A 20,994-nucleotide genomic window follows, 5' to 3' on the forward strand; every position below is an offset into this window, starting at 1 on the left:
GGTATTCATGTTGTAAACCAACGCGGAACAATGGACGCGTGCCATAGAGGACCCGTTGAGTGTCGGGACATGCAAGGAGGGGAAGCGTTGAATCAATCCTGTCAATATTTTATGTCAGTTGCTTAAATACTTGGAAGTTACGAATGGGCTCCAATTAAGCGACTGCTTTGTAACCAAAAATGTGGCTACAAATTTTGCTACATGTTATATTACAAAGATAAGATAAAGCTAGTTTGGCGCTAGGTAACAGGAATGACCAATCTGAAGCAAGCGGTAGCTTTCAAGTACCAATCACAGACTTCGTTACTGTGGCTCTGGCCAATCAGAATCTTTGTTGTTAGAGTGTATTTAGTCTTTCCGCGCCTTTCCTGTGACTGGGACAAGAAGTCAAAAAACTTAGGTAAGTAGCAAACGCATCACGTGTATAAGGAAAATAACAATCCATATACTTATCTTCTAATAGGAAATATCTTTTAAATCGTAGTTATTAGTACGTTTCTGATGGCATTGTGGCTAGCGAGGTAGTACTTTCGAGGCTAAAGTGCTTAATTAATTGCCACCCAGTCAACTGTATTGTACTGTAAAACCATAAAGACTATAATTTGTAGGTTTACTAGTTCTTTATAAGACAAATTTAACTTGTTTAAAAAGAAAAACAGTACTCACAGTGTAAGCAAGCAACTTTGTGATATTTACTCACAAGATTAAAGTCAAGCAATATTTCTAAAAGCTTGAATTTGCTAAACCATGCACACTGCCTTTGCTGTGTTAACATAGCCTGTCTCATGGGGATCCCTGATGCTGCATCAAACATGTCAAGTGACGACTCTGACAGGTACCAGTGTCAAATAAATATGTGTACTAATATAATTGGTAGATGTGTGACCGTATATGCAGTGACATACGCTCTATTCTTCTGTCTTTATTTAGCTTTGATGACTTGTCAGATCTAGATGAAGACTATGTGGTCCCAGCGAAAACCACAAAGCGGAAGAAACAAGCGCCGGCAAACTCAGTTGTAAGTGAATTTACACAACACTTGGTTCTCTGCTATCATCAGGTCTAGGTAGCAAGGCGCAGCTGTAATTGTTGAATGTCAAGCCACCGCTAATTCAGTCGATGGCATCAGTTCACTCAAAAACCCCTGCTGAGCTTCCCTTCTGTCTCTCTCTCAGCCCAAGCCACCCAAGAGGCAGAGACGTAAAGCTGCATTGAGAGCGACACCCAACTCGCCGAGCAGCCCCATCTCCTCTCCACCAGACGCTGCTCAGCAGGAACAGTCCCCCCAAGGGACCCCCATGCAGACCTCACCCCAGCCTGGGACAAGAGTAGTGAACAGGGGCCATCGGGCTATCAGTGCAAAGGATATCTTTGAAGCTGTCAGCTCTGGAAAGAGCGCCCTGGTGGTGAGCAAACTGTCAACAGAGGGGCACGGAGGGAACAGGGGAATACAGATGAAGACATGAATAGCTACTGAGGGAGGCGGTTTCTAATGAGAGGGATTATTGTGTTGTCAGAGGCTGATGGATGAGCGCTTCCGGAGTCTCCTCAGATATGCAAAGAGGAGCAAGGAAGGCTTTGCACTGGGTCGCATTGTTAATTATTGACAGCAAGCATCCATCCTGATCGTTGTTGTGATGGGTTGTGGCTCTTGGAGGTTATGTTTAGCTGCTAGAGAAAGCAATCCTACGTCCTGCAGCATAACTCTTGTGATATATTATTTAGAATCCAGCTGTCTGTTTGGCTGCTGTCTTTTTGTCCATCCCTAGACGGTGGTCGACGAGTGGCTGGACGCCTACAAGCGAAGTCATGAGACAGGGATGCTGGTTCTCATCAACTTCATTGTTCAATCCTGTGGATGCAAAGGTCAGGGGTCAAGGGGAAGTCCCAGGAGATGGATGGGAGGTGGGAGGACTTTGGGTCAACAGATTATGTTTCGAATTTCAGCCAGGGCGAAGGTGGAGTATTGATCCCTTGGCATGACTGGATCACATTGTTAAACTTCTCTGAATATGAAGTGTTTTCTGAAAGGACAAAGAAACACAATGTCCCACCTTATTTTGTGTCTTCATTTGGGGCTGCCAAAAATAACGCATTTGCTAAATTATTTCATTAACTATGTCAAAATTTGTAGTGTCTCCACACCAAAGTGTGTGTCGGTCCGCACAGTCACAGTCTGATGCTCTTCTATAACTTATATTCTGACCTTAACACATCAACAACAGTGCAATTCCAACGCCATACATGTATCTCTAACTCGCAACCACGTCCCTCTGTCCATCCTCGGAACAACAATTTTTCATTCTCCACCACACTTATGTGAGGGGCATTCACAGACATTATTATGCATGTATACGTGGTCTAAATAAACAAAGACAAAGAAAAACAATAAGTGGATAGTCTTATTACCAACATTCAAAAGCCTAGTTCACACTTGTGCCCATTTTGTCCTCGCAGTGGTACGCAGTTTTGCGTGCCAATGAGTAAATTGGTCGTAAACAGGTGTGAAGTTTATGTAAACCAGCGGTACTCACACTTTTTCAGCCTGCAGGCTACTTTAAAAAAATGACCAAGTTCCAAAGAACTGCCTCCTACTATAAGCAGAAAATAAATTGATAAATATCTAAATCCATCCATTTTCTATCCCACGTATCCTCGTTAAGGTTTCGGGGGTATGCTGGAGCCTATCCCAGCTGGCTTCTGGGCGAGAGGCGGGGTACACCCTGGACTGGTCGCCAGCCAATTGCAGGGCACATATAGACAAACAACCATTCACACTCACATTCATAGACAATTTAGAGTCGCAAAACATGCATCTTTTTGGAAACCAGAGTACCTGCAGAAAACCCACACACGCACGAGGAGAACATGCAAAGTCCAAACAGAGATGCCCAACAGAGATTCAAACCCAGGTCTTCTCGATCTCCTGACTGTGTGGCCAACATGCTAACCACTAGGCCACCGTGAAGCCCTAAATATCTAAATGTGTAATATATTTACTGTATTCATAAATATGAGTATTTATGTACGTTGTATATCATTGTGCACACAATTTTTCAACATCCAGCATCAAGCCAACATGATATAACGCTTACTATAAAACTTATACCATATATATAAAATCTGACCGGTAAACTTTCAAACTGCTATACTAAATGCTAATGATTAGTACTTCACATTCACAGTTTCAAAGTTGACAGGTAATCAGAGTAGTTGATATCATTCAGTAATTCACAATTCAATTCAATATAGCAATAAATCTAATTACACATAATTCCTCTCTTGTTGGGTACCTAACCTGAGTACCGGTAATAATGTCAGTCAAAATAGCTAGGTAGCGTTCGTTAGACACCCAAGTTCATGTATTACGTCCAGTTAGCATTTGCTATCAAACATTACAGATGTACAAGAAATTAAAATTATTATGCAAAAGACAATGCAGTCGAAGTCAAGGCAACATATTAAAAATGTTTCGGCAATGGGCCCATTTTCCAATTATCCATCCATTTTCTATACCGCTTCTCCTCTTTAGGGTCACGGGGGCATGCTGGAGCCTATCCCAGCTGACTTTGGGCGACAGGCGGGGTACACCCTGGACTGGTCGCCAGCCAATCGCAGGGCACATATACAGTAGACAAACAACCAGTCACACTCACATTCATACCTACGGACAATTTAGAGTCGCCAATTAACCTAACATGCATGTTTTTGGATGTGGGAGGAAACCAGAGTTCCCGGAGAAAACCCACGCATGCATTTTCCAATTAATCATGAAATAATAGTTTAACAGGCGGAAGTGTAGACAACACACGTTTCTATAGTGGAGTTCAAGACGCAAAGTAACACCATCAAACGATTCACTTTTTTTCAACATAACTAGCCACTATAAATGAACTTTTGTTATAGATAAGATTGACTGGTAGGTCGCGATCAACTTAATGGGCACCCCTGGTATAAACTGTGTGGGGCTGCGTGCCAGTGCACAAAAAAAAAATTTTAAATGTTAAAATTTGTGGCACGCATAATTTTCGTGACTGTACCATGAATGCGCCGCAATCTACTGTATGCCTAAGCAACGCGGGTGGTGCGTGTCTCATTCACATGAATGGGTTAACTTTTCTGCCACCTCTTGGAGCAAGTTGGGGAGAATTCTCAAGTAATTTCTGTAGCCTCTTTCTGTTGATGACTGATCATAATGCCGAAAGCGATGTCTTAGTCAGCAATTCCCTCTCCCACACTGTCCGTGTCCTTATTTTCAAGTTTATGCCTTATTCCTGCTCTTTCCACATTCTCTTTCTGCAGCTGCAAGAAAATCTCGACTTACCTTTCTTTTCTGCAACGAGAGATTCTTTCCTGGAGTTCAGCATCTTAGGTTCCCAGAAAATAGAGGATTTAATGAAACTAGGGGTGATGCCTGCTGTTGCGTGCTGTCACGTGAGACAAAGCAGGACCAAATAATGCCACGATGGTGATGACAATGCATACCCAGCCGCGATCAGTGCATGTCCTGCATACTATGTCGTACACTAGACGTAAACAGTCCTTCGGTGTAAATAACTTGTGCGGGAGGGTGGAATTTTGTGGCAATGCGGACCATTTTCAGTCACGAATTGCTTTCCAAGTGCGTAAACTGGTCTTCAACCATTTCAGTGTAAGCGCCACTAAAGTCACTCTGTTACGATTTGGCGTGTGTTTGTCTGGACCCCAGATGCAGAGGCGAGAGGAGGCGCAGGTTTGCAAGAGTCTTTAATGGACAAAAACTTGGAACAAAAGGCGATGGCGAAAAAACGTACCATGAGAAAAAACACAAGATTCCCTGGCAGAGGCAGGTAGCTGCTGGAGGCATAAAGCAAACAGACGAGAATAAAGCTCAGGCGTTTGTGTAGCAGGTTCAATAATCCGACGCCTCACAGCTGGCAGCACTGGGCCTAAATAGGTCGGTGTTAATCGGAGTCAGGTGCGTCCAGCAGCTCCGCCTCCCGCTGGGAGTGTGGGATCTGAAGAAAAAGAAAACAAGGAGAAGGCAGGAAACAGAACGAGCACATACAATGTAACACACTCATTGTCACATAATCATTAAACTCACTTGTTGGTTCATATATACATACACAAATGATGAACGTCTCCATAATTATCTCCATTCTTCTTGTCTGAGCAGGAATTAATTTGCACTGTGCTCTCCGCGCTGGCCAGGCGCTGTTCACACGATGATGTGTTCATGGGCACTGCATAACTCATATGTCGAAGTACAATTTGCTATAAATAAACTCAAAATCTATTAATTCAACTTAAATTATGTGGTGTCTTTGAGCGCAACCCCTCAACTCATAAAAACATGGTTAAAAGTGTGATTGAAATGTTCAGCTGCTATTAAAGACACCAGTGTCAGGCAAATAGGTTATCAGACGTGGTATCTTTTAACTTAAATTAACATTTTCAGTTCATTTGGAGCTGTTAATACATACAAATATGTATAATCCTATGCTGTCATTTATCTTGCTGTAAATAAAATAGAGTAAAAAATGGGCATATTTCAGACATAGTTGCAAATGGTGATTAATCAGGAAGGACTAATTAATGTGAAAATTTTAATCATTTGACAGCCCGAGTATTCATGTATGCTTTTGCAGGAGTGATTACCAGAGAGATGCTCGACTCCATGCCAAATGCGGATATCATCGCCACACTGACCAAACAGTTTGATCTGGTGAGAAAAAAATAAGACGAGCATGATTGCTCTTAAACTGTAAAAAAAAAAAATGGTGTGGAATATGTACGGCTCTTCTTCCAGAATTCAGTGACATATCCTCTGTCCAAGCCGGGCCCCTCGCTGAAGCGATTCAAAGCAGGCCTGTGTGAGTTTGCCCGGGTCCTAGTGCGCTCCTGTCGGGGTAGTCTCATTTACGACGGGTACCTCTTCCCCTTTGTGCTGTCTCTACTCACCGGGCTCACAGACTCCCAAGTCAGAGCCTTCAGACACACCAGCACCCTACTGGGTGAGCAGTGCCACATTCACTTATTGGTCATAACATTAAGTACATCAGTGAGACCTGTATCCACAATTCTACAAAGATATCTACCCCGTTTGTGGCTACAAAAGGATTGTAACTGCTTTTATGCTGCTTTTGCATTGTATTGTGCAAGTGTCCATGTTAACCTAAGATGTCATAAAGGTTCTCCTCCATGCTAATGACTGACTTGAGCGGAAAGCCTGGTATTAAAAAAAACTGGATCCATTCTTGTGTCTCCTTGAGGCGGAACAACCTGCTCTATTCAGCCCACATCTGTTTTTGCTGCTGGAGGAGCTCCTTTTGTTATTCACAATGCACTTCTAGCTGTATAGCATCTCTTTTGTAACATCTGCTCCCCTTCCTTGAAAGTGATTATTTTGCTCAAGTCAAAAACCACAGAGACAACCCATAATGCCTTTAGGCTGGTATGAAACCTGTAAGCAAGATATTCACACTCCCCCAGTGGATCCTGCAAACAATAACTACTGTATATTATTAGGAAGTGTTATTAGCACACACAGACTGCATACTGGCATCTCAAATTATTACATTTTGGATCGGGAAGGGATTGTGAATATGGATGAAACTTTGTGTGGCTTGTGTCATATCTTATATAAGCATAACAAATTAATATGATTTATGCAAAGGGAAACAAACCATATTTTTGTGTACTTAAACTTGAGTCAAAATATACACCACACACCTCGGTATAAGGTTGTAGAACCATGTGATTTATTTTCAGTGAATAAAATTAGCTCTAATGATTTCATTATAATCTAATTAAGTGTGCATTTCTGTTCCCTGTTAGCCATGAAGCTAATAACTGGGCTGGTGGAAGTAGCTGTAATGGTGTCCTTCCAGCTGCACACCATCCAGCGGCGCTACAACCTGGAGAAGGGTAAGGAGGTACACGAACAAGACTCTGAGCGACTGGAAGAACTCCAGGCCACCATCAGTCAGGTGACACGCACACAAACTGTAACACGGTGACCTTTTAAGACTAACTGTTTGACCTAGGCTCCACTCAGGTTGAACACAACCACGCGTGTCCTGTTTATCAATGCTCCACAGCTGCAGGAGAACAAAGAGGAGTTGTCATCCATGATAAACACCACCTTTCGTGGCATTTTTGTGCACCGCTACCGCGACCAACTGATGGAGATCCGGGCAGCGTGCATGGAGGAGCTTGGAGTATGGCTCAGGACCCACCCCGAGTACTTCCTCACCGACGGCTATATCAAATACTTGGGCTGGATGTTGAACGACAAGGTGCAGCAGTGAGACTTGTCATGATTTATTCTGTTGCATGAAATCGCTATGGTCTTCTTCAAGTACTGTTTGCATCCGTATGCATGCAGCACGTCAAGTGTGTATGTTGTGTTATTCTTCTGTCCGCTCTCCCTCAGCAAAGTCTGGTGCGTCTGCAGTGTGTGCGAAGCCTGCAGGCTCTGTATCAGGAGGAGGAGTTCATTGGCCGCCTGGAGCTTTTCACCAGCAGATTTAAAGTGAGGCGTCTCTCCGGAGTGGAGCGCGTCCTTTCTCTTTCCTCTCCCTATTTTCCTGCCACAGCATCCTATCTATTGTTTCAGTATATTGTTTTTATTCTCCTTTTTCATTTGTTTTAAGCCTCGTCCTTTGTCTGGCTTCACGTTCATTAACTCCTCTCAAACACAAAACCAAGACGGGATCTGGAAGAAAAATGTGTATTTAACAGTGTACGTCTTTAGGAGAGGATGGTCAGCATGGTAATGGACAAGGACCAAGAGGTGGCAGTGGAAATGGTCAAGCTTTTGGTGCTAATCCACCAGTGAGAGGCTTTTCTAATATTACAAAAGACAATCAAATGACAAGTTTAATCGCAAAAACAATATTGTGATGATCTGCAGCTTCATACAAACTTGTGTTGTTTTCTGTACATGTGTAGGGGTACGGAGGAAGGCCTGGGGGAGAAGGAGTGCGGTCATATCTATTCCCTGGTTTACGCCTCGAACCGCAGCCTGGCATCTGCAGCTGGCCTCTTCCTCTATAAGAAGTATAGCCTTTTTTTATTATTATTATTTATTTAATTAACAAAGGAAAGAAAAAAAGAAACAACAACCCCAGCTCCACCCCAGTCCAGCTCCAAAACACCTGAAGAGACAAAAAAAACAAAAACAAAAAACAATCGAAAAGAGAAGACACACAAACACACAACCAAAAAAACAACAATAATAACGACAATGATAATGATGAGAATAACAATCACAACAGCAATAATAATAATAATAATAAATAATAAACTACAATAACAATGATAACACTAACTTTTTTTTCTTTCAAAGCATCAAACCAACAGTAACAAGCAAAAAAAAAAGTAGATAAAAATAAATTATAGTCTTAGGATCCTCATCATTAGTACTACCACCCACAGACTTACATTTTTAAGTCTATTTAATATTTAAAATAAATTAATATAATGGATCCCATTCATCCGTTTTCTATGCTGCTTATCCTCTTAAGGGTCATTCGCAGGTATACCCTGGACTGGTTGCCAGCCAATCGCAGATAATGGATCCCATATTTGTAAACACTCAGACTCACTCATCCAATCTACATGCAGTTCTTTCTAATGATACCATCTCCGTAGCATGTGTATACCAGACATTGTGAGTCCTCATGAATAATGTGATGAAATCCAGTGATATCTCTATCTTTCCACGTGTTCCTTTTCACTACCACCGCCGAGTACAAGCATGAAACGGGTACAGCTCGTCATTTTACGTAATCGCGATGACAGAAAATCCTCATTGGGTAACTACTTATGTCAAGGGTGTCAAACTCGTGCCATGGAGGGCCGAGACACTGCAGGTTTTCTTTCCAGCCAGTCACTAAAGCAGGTGATTTTAATGATCAACACCTTCAGTTTGAGGGAAGGAGCTCATCAATTAAATCACCTGCTGAAGAAACTGATTAAAATGATTATTTTGTTATAATGAAGCGGCATAGAAAATGAATGGATACCTAAATTATCCATATTTTATTCGCTTTTATATTCAATCAAGGCATCCATATTGAAAATAGATCAACAATGCAAACGCAAAATGTAGTAATTTCAGCTAAAAAAAAAAACATTTCAATGATTTTAAAGAAATTTTATCTGCAGATAGATATTACAGTAAAGTGTATTAATATCCTTTATACCTTTAGCTTGACTCTTTTGACTTGATTTGGTCCAACACTCTATAAATCTGATAGGAAATTGACGATGAAGAAGTAATCTACCTAACAAACATGTATATGAATGAAAATACACCCGATATCCATCCATCCATTTTCTATTCTCCTCTTTAGGGTCGCGGGGGCATGCTGGAGCCTATCCCAGCTGACTTCGGGCAACAGGCGGGGTACACTGGTCTACAGCCAATCGCAGGGCACATATAGACAAACAATCATTCACAATTTAGAGTCGGCAGTTAACCTAATCCTTTTTGGAGTACAAACCGGATGTCCCCACGGACTCTCCATACAGAGAGTGCACGCTCTGTGTCAGACTTTTGCATTGCTAAAATATGGGTTTTGTAACAGTTCTACTATATACACCATGGTGGCCACAGCAAGTGGCTCCAGCCGCTCTATACTCTAGTTCTTCTGACCTCCGGAACAGCACCAGGGCTGCCCGGAGTGTGTGTCCAACATGAAAGCATAATGTGGCGACCATAACACACCTCATACGTAAAGGAAGTTTGTGGCACGCATAATGTCCGTGAACTAGTGCTGAACGCAATATGAACGCATCGCGTACACACCACAATCTATGCCTAAACAATGCGGGCAGCGCATATCAAAGCGTGTCTCATTCACATGAATGGGTTAACTTTTCCACCACCTCTGGGAGCAAGTCGGGGGGAATTCTCAAGTAATTTTTGTAGCCTCTTGTGGCTCTTCCTTGTGAATTTCTGTTAATAAGTGATCATAATACCCAAAGTGATGTCTTCTAGTCAGTAATTCCCTCTCTCACACTGTCTTGCCGGGGCCACACGGTGGTCTAGTGGTTAGCATGTTGGCCAATACACTAACAGCCTGGAGATCGGGAAGACCTGGGTTTGATTCTCCCGTGGGCATTTTCTGTGTGGAGTTTGCATGTTCTCCCTGTGCATGCGTGGGTTTTCTCTGGGTACTCCAGTTTCCTCCCACATCCAAAAAAAACATGCATGTTAGGTTAATTGGTGACTCTAAATTGTCCATAGGTATGAATGTGAGTGTGAATGGTTGTTTGTCTATATGTGCCCTGCGATTGGCTGGCGACCAGTCCAGGGTGTACCCCGCCTGTCGCCTGAAGTCAACTGGGATAGGCTCCAGCATGACCCCGCAACCCTAAAAAGGAGAAGCGGTATAGAAAATGGATGGATGCCTTAATTTTTCTAGTTTATGCCTCCTTCCTGCTCTTTCCGCATTCTTGTTCTGCAGCTGTGAGAGTATATAAGCGTACCTTTTTTTCTGCAACAAGGGCTTCTCCTCTGGAGTTCAACATCTTGTAAGTCCTTTGAAAATAGAGGAAGTAATTTGTCTGCTGTTGCATGGCGTCACGCTGGACCAAATAATGCCACGACTGCTTCACAGATGCCGGAAGTGGTGGTGACAGTGCATACCCATGTGGGAACAATGCACGTCGCGCATAACAGAAGTAAGACGTAGACATAAACAGACCTTGACAAGGTTGGTTTATTTATTTATTTATTCATTTATTTATTTATTTTTTCTTTACCCCTGTCCTGTCCAGCCTTTAAAGCAGATAGAATTGTAGATCTAAATGCCGTCAAGTGCTCAACAGATTTACTCTGCCAGGGAGAAGTGTGATATACAATTCCCCTCTTATACAGAATTTATTTGACTCAGATGCTTGTTATTAAGCAAATTTGGAGCGACCGGACCGGAGCAGGAGGGGACAGAGAAGAAGACAAAAAAAAACAGGGGGGAGGTACGGGGATAAGATGGGGACAAAAAAAAAAAAAGAGACAAGGACAACAGCAGCAACAACAACAATTGTGGCAACAAGAACAGAACAGCAGAAACATACAGAACTACATCAGCAAATAAATGTCTATGACAACTATACAGACGAACAAGGACATAAGGACAAAGGACAAAACAATATCAACAACCACAATGACAATGCTGCATTGAGACAATCACATAATAGCAGTCATGAAATGATGAACTATGATAGTGATCACAATGACAATACTGCATTGAAACAGTCATACATAATTGTAGTAATGAAATGATTATCTATGATAGTGAACAGAATGATAATTACCGTAATGCACATCATTGTAAAAAAAACTAGAATGATACTGCTGATATCACCGTCGCTGTAATAAAACCAACAACATAATAACACCCTGGTTAACTCAGTGAGTAATGTGGGGAAGTACGTATGTACTGTGAGTGTGCAAATGTACAGGTATCTCTGTATGTGGGGAAGACTTCATATATATAAAGGTGCAAGAATGTGTGGGCGTGTAATTGTCACTGAGAATGCATGAAAGGAAAGGGGCCGCCCTCCACCTCCCAGAGAGCCCCGCCACAAATTGCCAGGCCGAGCCCCCACCGCCAGAAGGCCACCAGGCCCACAGGGGCAGGCAGCACAAAGATCAGTGCCCCAAGACCCAGCCCAGAGAGCCCTCCCCCCGGGAAGACAAGCAAGGGGCCGCAGAGAGGTAATCCCAGCCAAGGACAGGGCGCCGGCGGGCCGGAGGACAGCCAACCCCTGAGACCAGCGAGAGATCACACCCCACAAAGGCAGACGAGTACCGGGGTCCACAAACCGGCAGGCCCAGAGACGCGCCCCCCACTCCTACGCACCCACACACGCACGCGTGCACACACACGGACACACATGCGCGCGCGCACACACACAGTGGTCGACTGCCCGACACCCGGAAGCCTCGCCCTATCCCCCTTGACAAGGTTTAAATAAGTTGCGGGAGAGCGTGGTCATTTCGTGCCATTTTTGTTCACAAATTTGTCGCGGAATTGATGTGTAAACAGAACGCAAACAGTGTGCAAACTAGTCTTCACAAATGACACGCATTGCCATGGCAAATTGCAGTACAATGCGGAGGCAAAAAGCGTGCAAGTGTAAACACCACTTATGTTGCAGGGCCAGTCAAACTATAAAAGTGTGACTTATAGTTAGCAAAATATGGAATACGGTATTGTATGTCAGCATGAGTAAGAATCCTCACTTTTAGAAAAGCTTTGTACTTGACCTTTAATACATCCCGTAAGCTCTATCAGTCTTTTCTATGAGGGCAAAAAGAGATATTTGTATTATTCTGATTGTGTGTGTGTTACAGGCTGAAAAGTGTCATTGACAGCGAGAATCAGAGGGACATGAATGTGGACTTTTTCCAAATCCTCATCTCCTTCTACATTCAGTGTGAGGTAGATTTCTTTCCTTCTGTCTGTGTCTTTAGCCTCCCTATGATTAATGTAATGCATACAAGAAACTCTTATTATTACAAGTTCCATGAGCATGGGACCTACCTGGTGGACAGCCTGTGGGATGTAGCCAGTTCTGAGCTAAAAGACTGGGAGGGAATGACCACACTTTTACAACAAGAAACTGGTGAGTTTGCTGCAACTGTCCGCATATAAACGACAAAGATGATGATTGTAAGTCTTCTTTTGACTCCTCTAGGTTTGATGGACGAGGAGGAGGGCGCGCTCATTGAGTTGATGATGTGCGTGATCCGACAAGCAGTGGAAGCCACGCCACCCATTGGGAGAGCGCTGGCCAAGAAGGTGAGGACACCACCGTGATAACTTACGTAGCTGGAGCATTGAGATGTTTTTTTTTATGCTGCCTCACTTCATGACTAGACTTATTGTTCAGTAGTCAGGGTACACTATATGGACACACGTATTACACCTGCAGGTAGCGAAAGTTTGGCAACAAAGCAATCTAGTCTTTTGTGCATAGTGTCTTACCTGTCAACATGTGTCTGTGTTCGTATGTTAACACGAAGGGCCTGAATATGAAGGAAAAGAAGATCCAGGAACAAGACAAGAGGCGTGTCACCACCCATTTCATCCCCCTGCTGCCGCAAATGCTGACCAAGGTAACTGTCATGTTTATTAGTTGAATGAGTGTTCTGTTGGTGCTCCCCAATCTTTTTGAGCACATGGACCAGCTTGTTTCTGTCAAACCTTTGACAGACCTAATAGTAATCAATTGCTATTGTCATGTTCTGCTGTATAAAACAAAGAAAAGCAAAATATCAAATGAAAATGCTACCAGTGACTCACCATCGACATGTGCCTGGAGTTTGTTTTTCAGAGAGAAAGCGTGGTTTTATTGTGTGTGCTGAAAATCCAGCCTTACACAAGTAATTGCATGGAAATGGTAACAACATCTTCAGTGCCATTGAACTGTAGAAAGTTCTGGATAATTCCTTTTACCTTGAAATCCAAACTGACAGATTAACAAACCCTGTCCTATATCACTGTTCTGTTCTCAAGAGCTTTGGTTATGATTAATGTTTTTAGTGTCAAGTATTATCATTTATTAAAGTGTGCGTTTGCACCAATGCCCACGTCGCAGTACTCGGCAGATGCAGGGAAAGTAAAGCTCCTTCTGCAAGTGCCTCTGTACTTTGACCTGGAGATGTACAGCAGCGTACAAGGGATGGAGAAGGTAAGCGACCAATTGGAGCTCATGACTTTACAACAATAGCCAATGCAGTTGGGTTATGCTTTTTCTCATTACCATGTCATCAGCATCTGGACCAGCTGCTGTCTCAGATATGCGGGATTGTGGTGAAGCACACGGACGCCGCCGTATTAGCCGCATGCGGTCGCCTGTTCAGCACGCTTTGCTCCGACCACTACACCTTCTCCTCCCGTTCTTGCCTGGCATTTAGTCAGCTGGTGGACAGCCTGACCGAGTGCTTCAGCACCTATTTGAGCGACTTGCTGCAGGTATATAAAACTTAAGTAAAGTACAATTACTCTCAGAAGTGTATTAGTGGAGGAACAGGAAGATGTATCAACAGCGTTGCTGTCATCTAGTGGTGTTTTATGGGTATTACTAGAATGCTGGTGTGGTTGACTCATCTGTATGTACAATTGTATGTTCAGCATGGCATCTGCTATGTAAAATTAAATTGTGTATATACTTTATACTTATATTATTCATTTGCACTGAGCATCCAGACTCTGTCATATATGGCACAACATTATTTCCGTTTTTTTGGTTATCATCACACCTGACATTTTCAGGACTTGTGTGTGTGTGTGTGTGTGTGTGTGTGTGTGTGTGTGTGTGCGTGTGTGTACACACAGGGCACTACCGATGATGATGTTTACAGTGCAGCCATGGCCTTAAAAAGGATTGCGGCCTTGAACAGGTGTGTGTTGTGTTATCAAAAAAAGCGAAGGGAGGGCATTTGCATTTTCATTTAATATATGTGTGTGTGTGTGTGTGTTACAGTGCCAAAGACCTAACAGCTTGGAGGTTGTTTGACTCCTTCATGGACCTTCTTAAAAGCAGGCTGGAGTCTAGAGAGCTGGATGAGAAAGTCTGTGCTGATTTTGTGCTGGAAGAGTAATGAAGAGAGTGTGACTACTGTTGCCTTCATTTCAGCTCATCTTGTCAGCTTTGAGCTGCTCCGCTTTCCACCTGATGTGGGCCAAAGTGAACGCGCACAACTCTGCACTCAGCGAGGTGCCCGAGTGACAGCCTTCGCATTCATTTTTGTTTTTCCACTGGACTTCATGGTCGCTGACTCTTGTCTCTCCCAGGAGAAGGTGAGGCACCTGAAGAAGGATGTCCTTTCCTTCTGCCACATCTGCCAGACGTGTTTGTGTCTAGACAAGGCTGAGATCAGGGATGAGGTTGGAGAATCAGCACCAACAGCAACATCATGATGTCACTTGCAAAATAATTAAAATGTCTTTTTTTCTTCTCTCCACTGCAGGCCTTTAAGCTGCTCTGTGATCTGCTGCTGCTTTACAGCACCAATTCTGTCCGCTCTGAACCCGCCCTCCAAAGCTTGTACATCTTGCCCTCCGATGCAATGCGTGCTGAGCTGGCAGCTTTTCTTCTGGACTATGTCTTCTCATGCTCTGACAATGTGGTAGTGGAAGGTATTTTAAGTGATCGTTGTCTGTCAGTGGTTGTTCGTGACGGTTCATTGATAAGACTTTGCAAGTATGAACTCCATCTTCAACACATGTTCCGTTGCACTTTACCAGTCCATCGGCAGCTGGTCATCAGCTGTGGCTTGTTCCTCTTCCACAGACGAGCAAGAGGAGGAGATTGCCCTTCTTCAGAAGAATCGCCTCCACCTGGCCGGCTACTGCAAGTTGGTCATCTACGGTGTGCTGGACCTCACAGCCGCCACTGACATCTTCAAGCACTACCACAAGGTAGAACTCATGTTTCAGCTTTTTTGTGCTACTTCTTGAAGGCATGAAAACGGCAAAATGCCGAGTTCAATTATGACTGGAGGATGTGAATCAGAGTGAGTCATTCCTCGCGCCTTGCTGGTGTTCTCATTCTCCTCCAGAGAGAACAGCAATCAAAAGAGGCGACATAGCAAGAACAGAGTGTATTATTTTCATAGTCACCTCCCACCAGTGTTTTTTTTGTTTTCATAGTTTGGCGTTATTTGTTTGTCTGTAACTTATCAGGGTGAAAATAACATACGTATTACAGTATTTATGCTCTAATTTGTTGTGCTAATATGGGGCTCTTCAACCGGCGGCCCACATGAGTTATGTGGATATCAATAGAGTTCAGTTCACTTTGGCCCGACTATCATTCTTGCAGCAGATCCTGAAAAAAAACAGAGCACTCCTGTCATATTGAGGATCTTTGACGATCATTTTGGTAGTAGGTCTTTAAAAAGAGCAGAGCGCTACTACTGTCCTATGTAGAGGATCTATGCCTTGGGTAGGGGTAGCAGCATGTGGCTCTTCAGCCTCCTTGTTGTGGCTCCTTTCAGTCATGACAAAAGAAAAAAAAAGGTTATATATTAATGTAATTATTATCTATATATTATTTTACTTTGGGTTATTTTTCAAGATCAAAGTGAAACTTTAACATATAATACAAAAAAAATGTTTATAATTTGTCAGTTTAAATATGCATCACATGCACATCTATGACCCTTGCCTACACCTGCAGGCGGCTTCTTGAACGTGCAACGCTAACCATGAATACATAAAAAAAAAATATATTTAAATAATCAATATCGGTCACAAATGAGAGCAAGTCGTATCTTACTGCCCCGACACAGGAAAGATCAGCATCGAGCGCCACAAACACAAGTCAAATTAAACAGATGAGAACACTTGCATTTAAAAGAAAGTTATTTTTCCGATTAAAAAAAACATTTATTTCAGACCCGTCAAGAAACATACCTAAATTTATGTTTACGTTTTTCAAACTCCCGAGCTGCAACAATAGTTTTTTTTTATTATATTAAAGTGGGCTACATTTGATTTTAATTTTACACAAATGAATACGGGAAGGACTCAAGAGGGGGCAAAATGGCTCTTTTGATAGTAAAGGTTGCCGATCCCTGGACTAGGGTTTTTGCAGTAGGTCTTTAAAAATCTTTAGAGCACACTTGTTATATTGAGGATCTTTGATAAGCGTTTTTGCAGTAGGTCTTTCAAAACAGCAGAGTGCTACTGTCCTGTATAGAGGATCTTTGACTAGCATAAACATATTGCTGCAATTGTAATGTATGACTTTAGGATTAAATAGAATCCTTTTTAATTATTTCCTGACATGTTGAAGTATGCGTGCAAATGTGAAGTTCTTTAGTGTAACGCTGTTATGCATGTTTGAAATAAACCAAACCTTACCACTACCGTACGAGCCATTTGGTGAAGTAAAAATATAAACTATAAATAGTGAAGAAAGAAATCCAGCTGACTGGTCCCGAGCTTTATTAAAATGTGGCACCCAGAAATGTAGTTGAATGGCACTCTGCAAATACGATCATCTGATGTCTTGGTTGTTTTCTTGCAGTATTTTAGGGACTTTGGCGACATCATCAAAGAAACCATAATCAAGACGAAGGCAATCAGTCCTGTGCTGAGCGCCAAGACTCTCTGCCTTTGTCTACAGCAGGTTGGCCATGCTGACACATGTTGCTCATATCACACATGCTCAAGATGCACTAGCAGAAGTCCTCCATTGCTGTCAGTGTGACAACAATACAGTGCAAATTGTTTTATGTCAATCCAGCTCTTCTCAGAGATACTGATGGAGGACGTCAGCAGGCAGGATATTAGCAAGATCCGAGATTTAGCAAAGAGGCTCACCCTGACTTTCGGCACTGACCTTCAACGTGCTCGCACACCTCTGGTGGCTCTGCACAAGTGAGTAGCAAGTTTTGTTTATCTTGAAGTGCTCATCAGCTCAGAAAGTTGACGGATGTGAATCCGGATGGGTCGTGGTGGTCTTTGTTGTTTTCTTCCCCTCTCAGGGACGGCATAGGTTTTGCCTTCCGTGCTCAACAGGAAGGAGAAGAGCAGTTCCCCAACGTGGCCTTCCTGGAGATCCTCAGCGAGTTCAGTTTGAAGCTGCCCCAACAGGAGCGGACCCAGTTGTGAGCTTCACAGCCCACGCATGAGCTCAGTCACTGTCACAGTCACAAACAGACACATTAAGTGCGCATTTGTGGTTCTTTTCATTCATTGTTCCCTCTCAGGACTGCTTTTCTAAAATCCCAGTGTCCCCCTGCTGCCCTCTTCTGGCAACCAGTCAGAGTGTATCAGCTCTCCTTGGAGGGCCGTGCCCCTGCCAGACCCATTTTGGAGATGGAAGAGAGAAGGGAAGCCGTCACTTCACAAACCACCCCGGTTACTAAGCGCAGGAAGATCTCCGCTCAAGGTTACACAATGAAAATAATACTATTTTTTATGGTGATTTTCATTTTAAAACGTATATTTCTGTTACATAATATAGTTTTTATAGCATAATCATTTTGTGTGATACCATCTGCCTAATTCAGGGTCTGTGTCTAGCACGGTGAAAAAATCCTGGTTGGACAGCAGCAGCATCCGCAGTGGTCTGTCCACTCCGGCCTTCACCTCCACGGCCCAGAAGCAGCTCTCCACACTGCTTGTTGATCCCAGGGAAGATGTCATCTTGGAATCGGATGTTGGCAGCGGTTTATCTGAGACTAAGTCTGAGGATGAGTTCTCCACACGGTATGCTGTTTTTTGTTCTTAAGTCATGATTCTATCTGAAGTAGCAATCGCAGACACTGGTGGTGTCGCGACTAACCCAAAAATTTCAGGTCACAGATGCGAAAGGTGCGTCCCACCAAGCGACACCACTCCTCCTTCCGGCAGCAGGGTTCCACCTTGACTCCTCAAGAACTGAACAACCATCTCACCTTGTGAGAGGATTTTGTGAAAACACTCACAAAACCTGAATGGTTTGTAAGGCTGCAATAATGAGGTGTGTGTGTTTGCATGTGTTCATGTAGGCTATCGCTGATAGAGGATGATGCCGCAGAACAAGAAATTGACGAATACGAAAGCGAGTCTTCATACAGGCTGGTAAAACAAATCTTTATGAAATCAACTTAAACGAGTCTGTGCACTGTGTAAAATGTATAATGTGAGCTTAATATGTCTTGACGCTGTTATTGTTCCACAGCCCTCCACCCGTCACAGCACTAGTGTCATTGATGAACTGTTTGACTGAAGGCCTGTCGACTTTTGATGCAACATGTCTGATTTGTGTTTTGCACGTTTGTAAACCTCTGTTTTGCAGCTATGGATTTTGTAATATGGGTTAGAGAGATGAATTAATTGAACAAAAACAGGGTCTGAATGTTATTGTTGTTATAAATTACAAGCACAAAAGAGCTGTTTTACTTGATCCCTGTGCAAGACACTGCTCTCTGTTTCATGTTAACGAAACCTATATTTCTGTTATGTCTTGTTAATTTAACAAAATAAATTAGTGTTTAATTGTTGAAATGAATGTGAAAGTGTCGTTCATAATCATAAGACGCTGTTCATTGCTGAGGTGGAATAAGTACTAAAATCGGCAGTTGGTTGTCCTGCCCATTCACTACTGTTTCCAGAGGCAATAGTTGAATAAAAAATACAGGTGCAGATATTAAAAACAACTAACAAAAAAGTATAAACACACACAAAATAACCTACTCAATGACAGTAACGTGAGTAAACATAATTGCTTTCCACGTCTTGATTTTAAACAACTTGCATGATCAAACTATTAAAAAGCAGAAAAGCTTGCACCAAACGTACACAATTATGGCAACATAGCCATATTTTCTAAAAACAATATTACAGTGATATATCTCTGTAATAGATACAACTACATTTAAAGTTACATCAGTCAGTCATAATGGTTCTTGTTATTTTCTGGGGTTAAGATTTTGAGATTCTATGAGTGCCATATACAGGGTTAAACAGTTATATGCAGCGATTGCAAATTCCTAGCTTTGTCTTACTATATTATCATTTATAAACTTATATGTTCTAGAAGGCAGAAGTCTCGTGGATGGTTGGACGAGCCGGACAGAGGGGAAGCGGAAGTGACTGTCAAATGCTCGAGGCGCCAAAATTGAAGCGTGAAAAGTGCGAGATAAGGAATACAATAAGTATTGAATATACAGTTGAGAGATTTGACATCTGGACTGGAGGTGGGTTGTGGGAAGTGGACTGCATAGGTCTCAGCCGACGGCCTATATGGGCCCGGTACGACGAGGCCGGTGCGCCACGACCTGCAACAAACCAAAAGAGACACGAAGAGGAAAAAGTTTGCGGGGGTGCACAGAGGAGACCATCTGGATGAAAAGCATAGACGATAGAAGGAGAGGATGATAAAAAAGAATAGGGATGTGTTATTAAAACAGGATAGTGAGGAGAGTGTGATGGATGTTGAAATTAATATCAATGAATTGCTAATAGTATTAAATAAAAGTAAAGATACTGCAACAGGAGAAGACCAGTTGAGTTATATTATGTTCCAGAACTTACCAGAAAATATGTTGGGAAAAATATTATATTTATTTAACAAAATTTGGGAAGAAGGGAAAATACCAAAGCAATGGAAAAGTGCATTAATTTTACCATTTAATAAACCCGGTAAGGATCCAAAACACCCTGTGAATTATCGACCTATTGCTCTAACATCACATCTATGCAAATGGATGGAGAAAGTTCTAGTCAGAAGACTTAACTACTTCCTTGAAAGTCGAGAGTTACTTACAACTTAGTGTGGGTCTAGAAAAGGACGATCAACAATGGATGCTGTAGTTAGAGTAAGTCATGAAATAGAGAAAACCTTTCAAATGAAAGAGTTGATGAATATTGTATTCTTTGATATTGAAAAGGCTTATGATTCCATGTGGCGGGAGGGTTTATTGATTAAGATGAATAGGATGGGAATTAGAGGTAGGTTCTATAACTGGGTCCTTGATTTCATATCGGACAGAAAATTCAAAGTTAAAATAGGATCAGAGATGTCAGAAGAATACAGTATAGCAAATGGTATACCACAGGGGAGTGTAATTAGTCCAGTTTTGTTTAACATAATGATAAATGATATATTCATGAATCTGGATAGAAGGACTGGGTCGGCCCTATATGCAGATGATGGAGTGATTTGGGCAAGGGGACGAGATTCTATAAATGTGACAAGTAAAATGAAGGAAGCAATAAAGAAGATAGAACAATGGTCATATGACTGGGGATTTAAGCTATCACCCAATAAAACATGTTACATGACGATTACCGGGAAAAAAGGCATAAAAAATCAGAACCTGATGCTATATGGACAAAACATGATAAAAGTAGATCATTTTAAATACCTTGGTATGTGGCTCGATCAGAAAGGCACATGGAAGACCCATGTGGAAAAGGTAGAAGAGAAATGTAAGAGGATAATAAACTTAACGAGAGCTGTTCCAGGTAAGGAGTGGGGAGCAGATAAACAGTCACT

General features: G+C 42.4%; 1 protein-coding gene across 3 annotated transcripts; it reads left to right on the plus strand.

Moving 5' to 3' along the window:
• Positions 1–30: 30 nt before the first annotated feature.
• On the plus strand, positions 31–19,001 carry LOC129190212 (cohesin subunit SA-1). 3 transcript variants are annotated; one of them, XM_054792707.1, is made up of 33 exons: positions 31–400; positions 778–835; positions 931–1,018; positions 1,176–1,406; positions 1,770–1,866; positions 5,631–5,707; positions 5,792–5,855; positions 5,955–5,996; positions 6,820–6,971; positions 7,083–7,280; positions 7,418–7,516; positions 7,739–7,818; positions 7,936–8,043; positions 12,350–12,437; positions 12,519–12,621; positions 12,694–12,797; positions 13,022–13,114; positions 13,597–13,689; positions 13,773–13,973; positions 14,337–14,401; positions 14,485–14,572; positions 14,638–14,718; positions 14,796–14,888; positions 14,972–15,140; positions 15,295–15,422; positions 17,035–17,136; positions 17,254–17,387; positions 17,495–17,617; positions 17,720–17,901; positions 18,023–18,221; positions 18,311–18,412; positions 18,503–18,575; positions 18,676–19,001. In XM_054792707.1, exons 1-33 carry the CDS (start codon positions 253–255, stop codon positions 18,721–18,723), a joined length of 3,711 nt encoding a protein of 1,236 aa, XP_054648682.1. In that variant the 5' UTR covers positions 31–252; the 3' UTR covers positions 18,724–19,001. The 3 variants fall into 3 exon arrangements, with proteins under 3 accessions (XP_054648682.1, XP_054648681.1, XP_054648683.1); XM_054792706.1 differs by having other exon boundaries at positions 5,792–5,996; XM_054792708.1 differs by lacking the exons at positions 31–400; positions 778–835; positions 931–1,018 and having other exon boundaries at positions 1,266–1,406; positions 1,518–1,866; positions 5,792–5,996.
• The last annotated feature ends 1,993 nt before the right edge of the window (positions 19,002–20,994 follow it).

This window comes from Dunckerocampus dactyliophorus, chromosome 11, assembly GCF_027744805.1.
Source record: "Dunckerocampus dactyliophorus isolate RoL2022-P2 chromosome 11, RoL_Ddac_1.1, whole genome shotgun sequence".
Lineage (NCBI taxonomy): Eukaryota > Metazoa > Chordata > Actinopteri > Syngnathiformes > Syngnathidae > Dunckerocampus > Dunckerocampus dactyliophorus.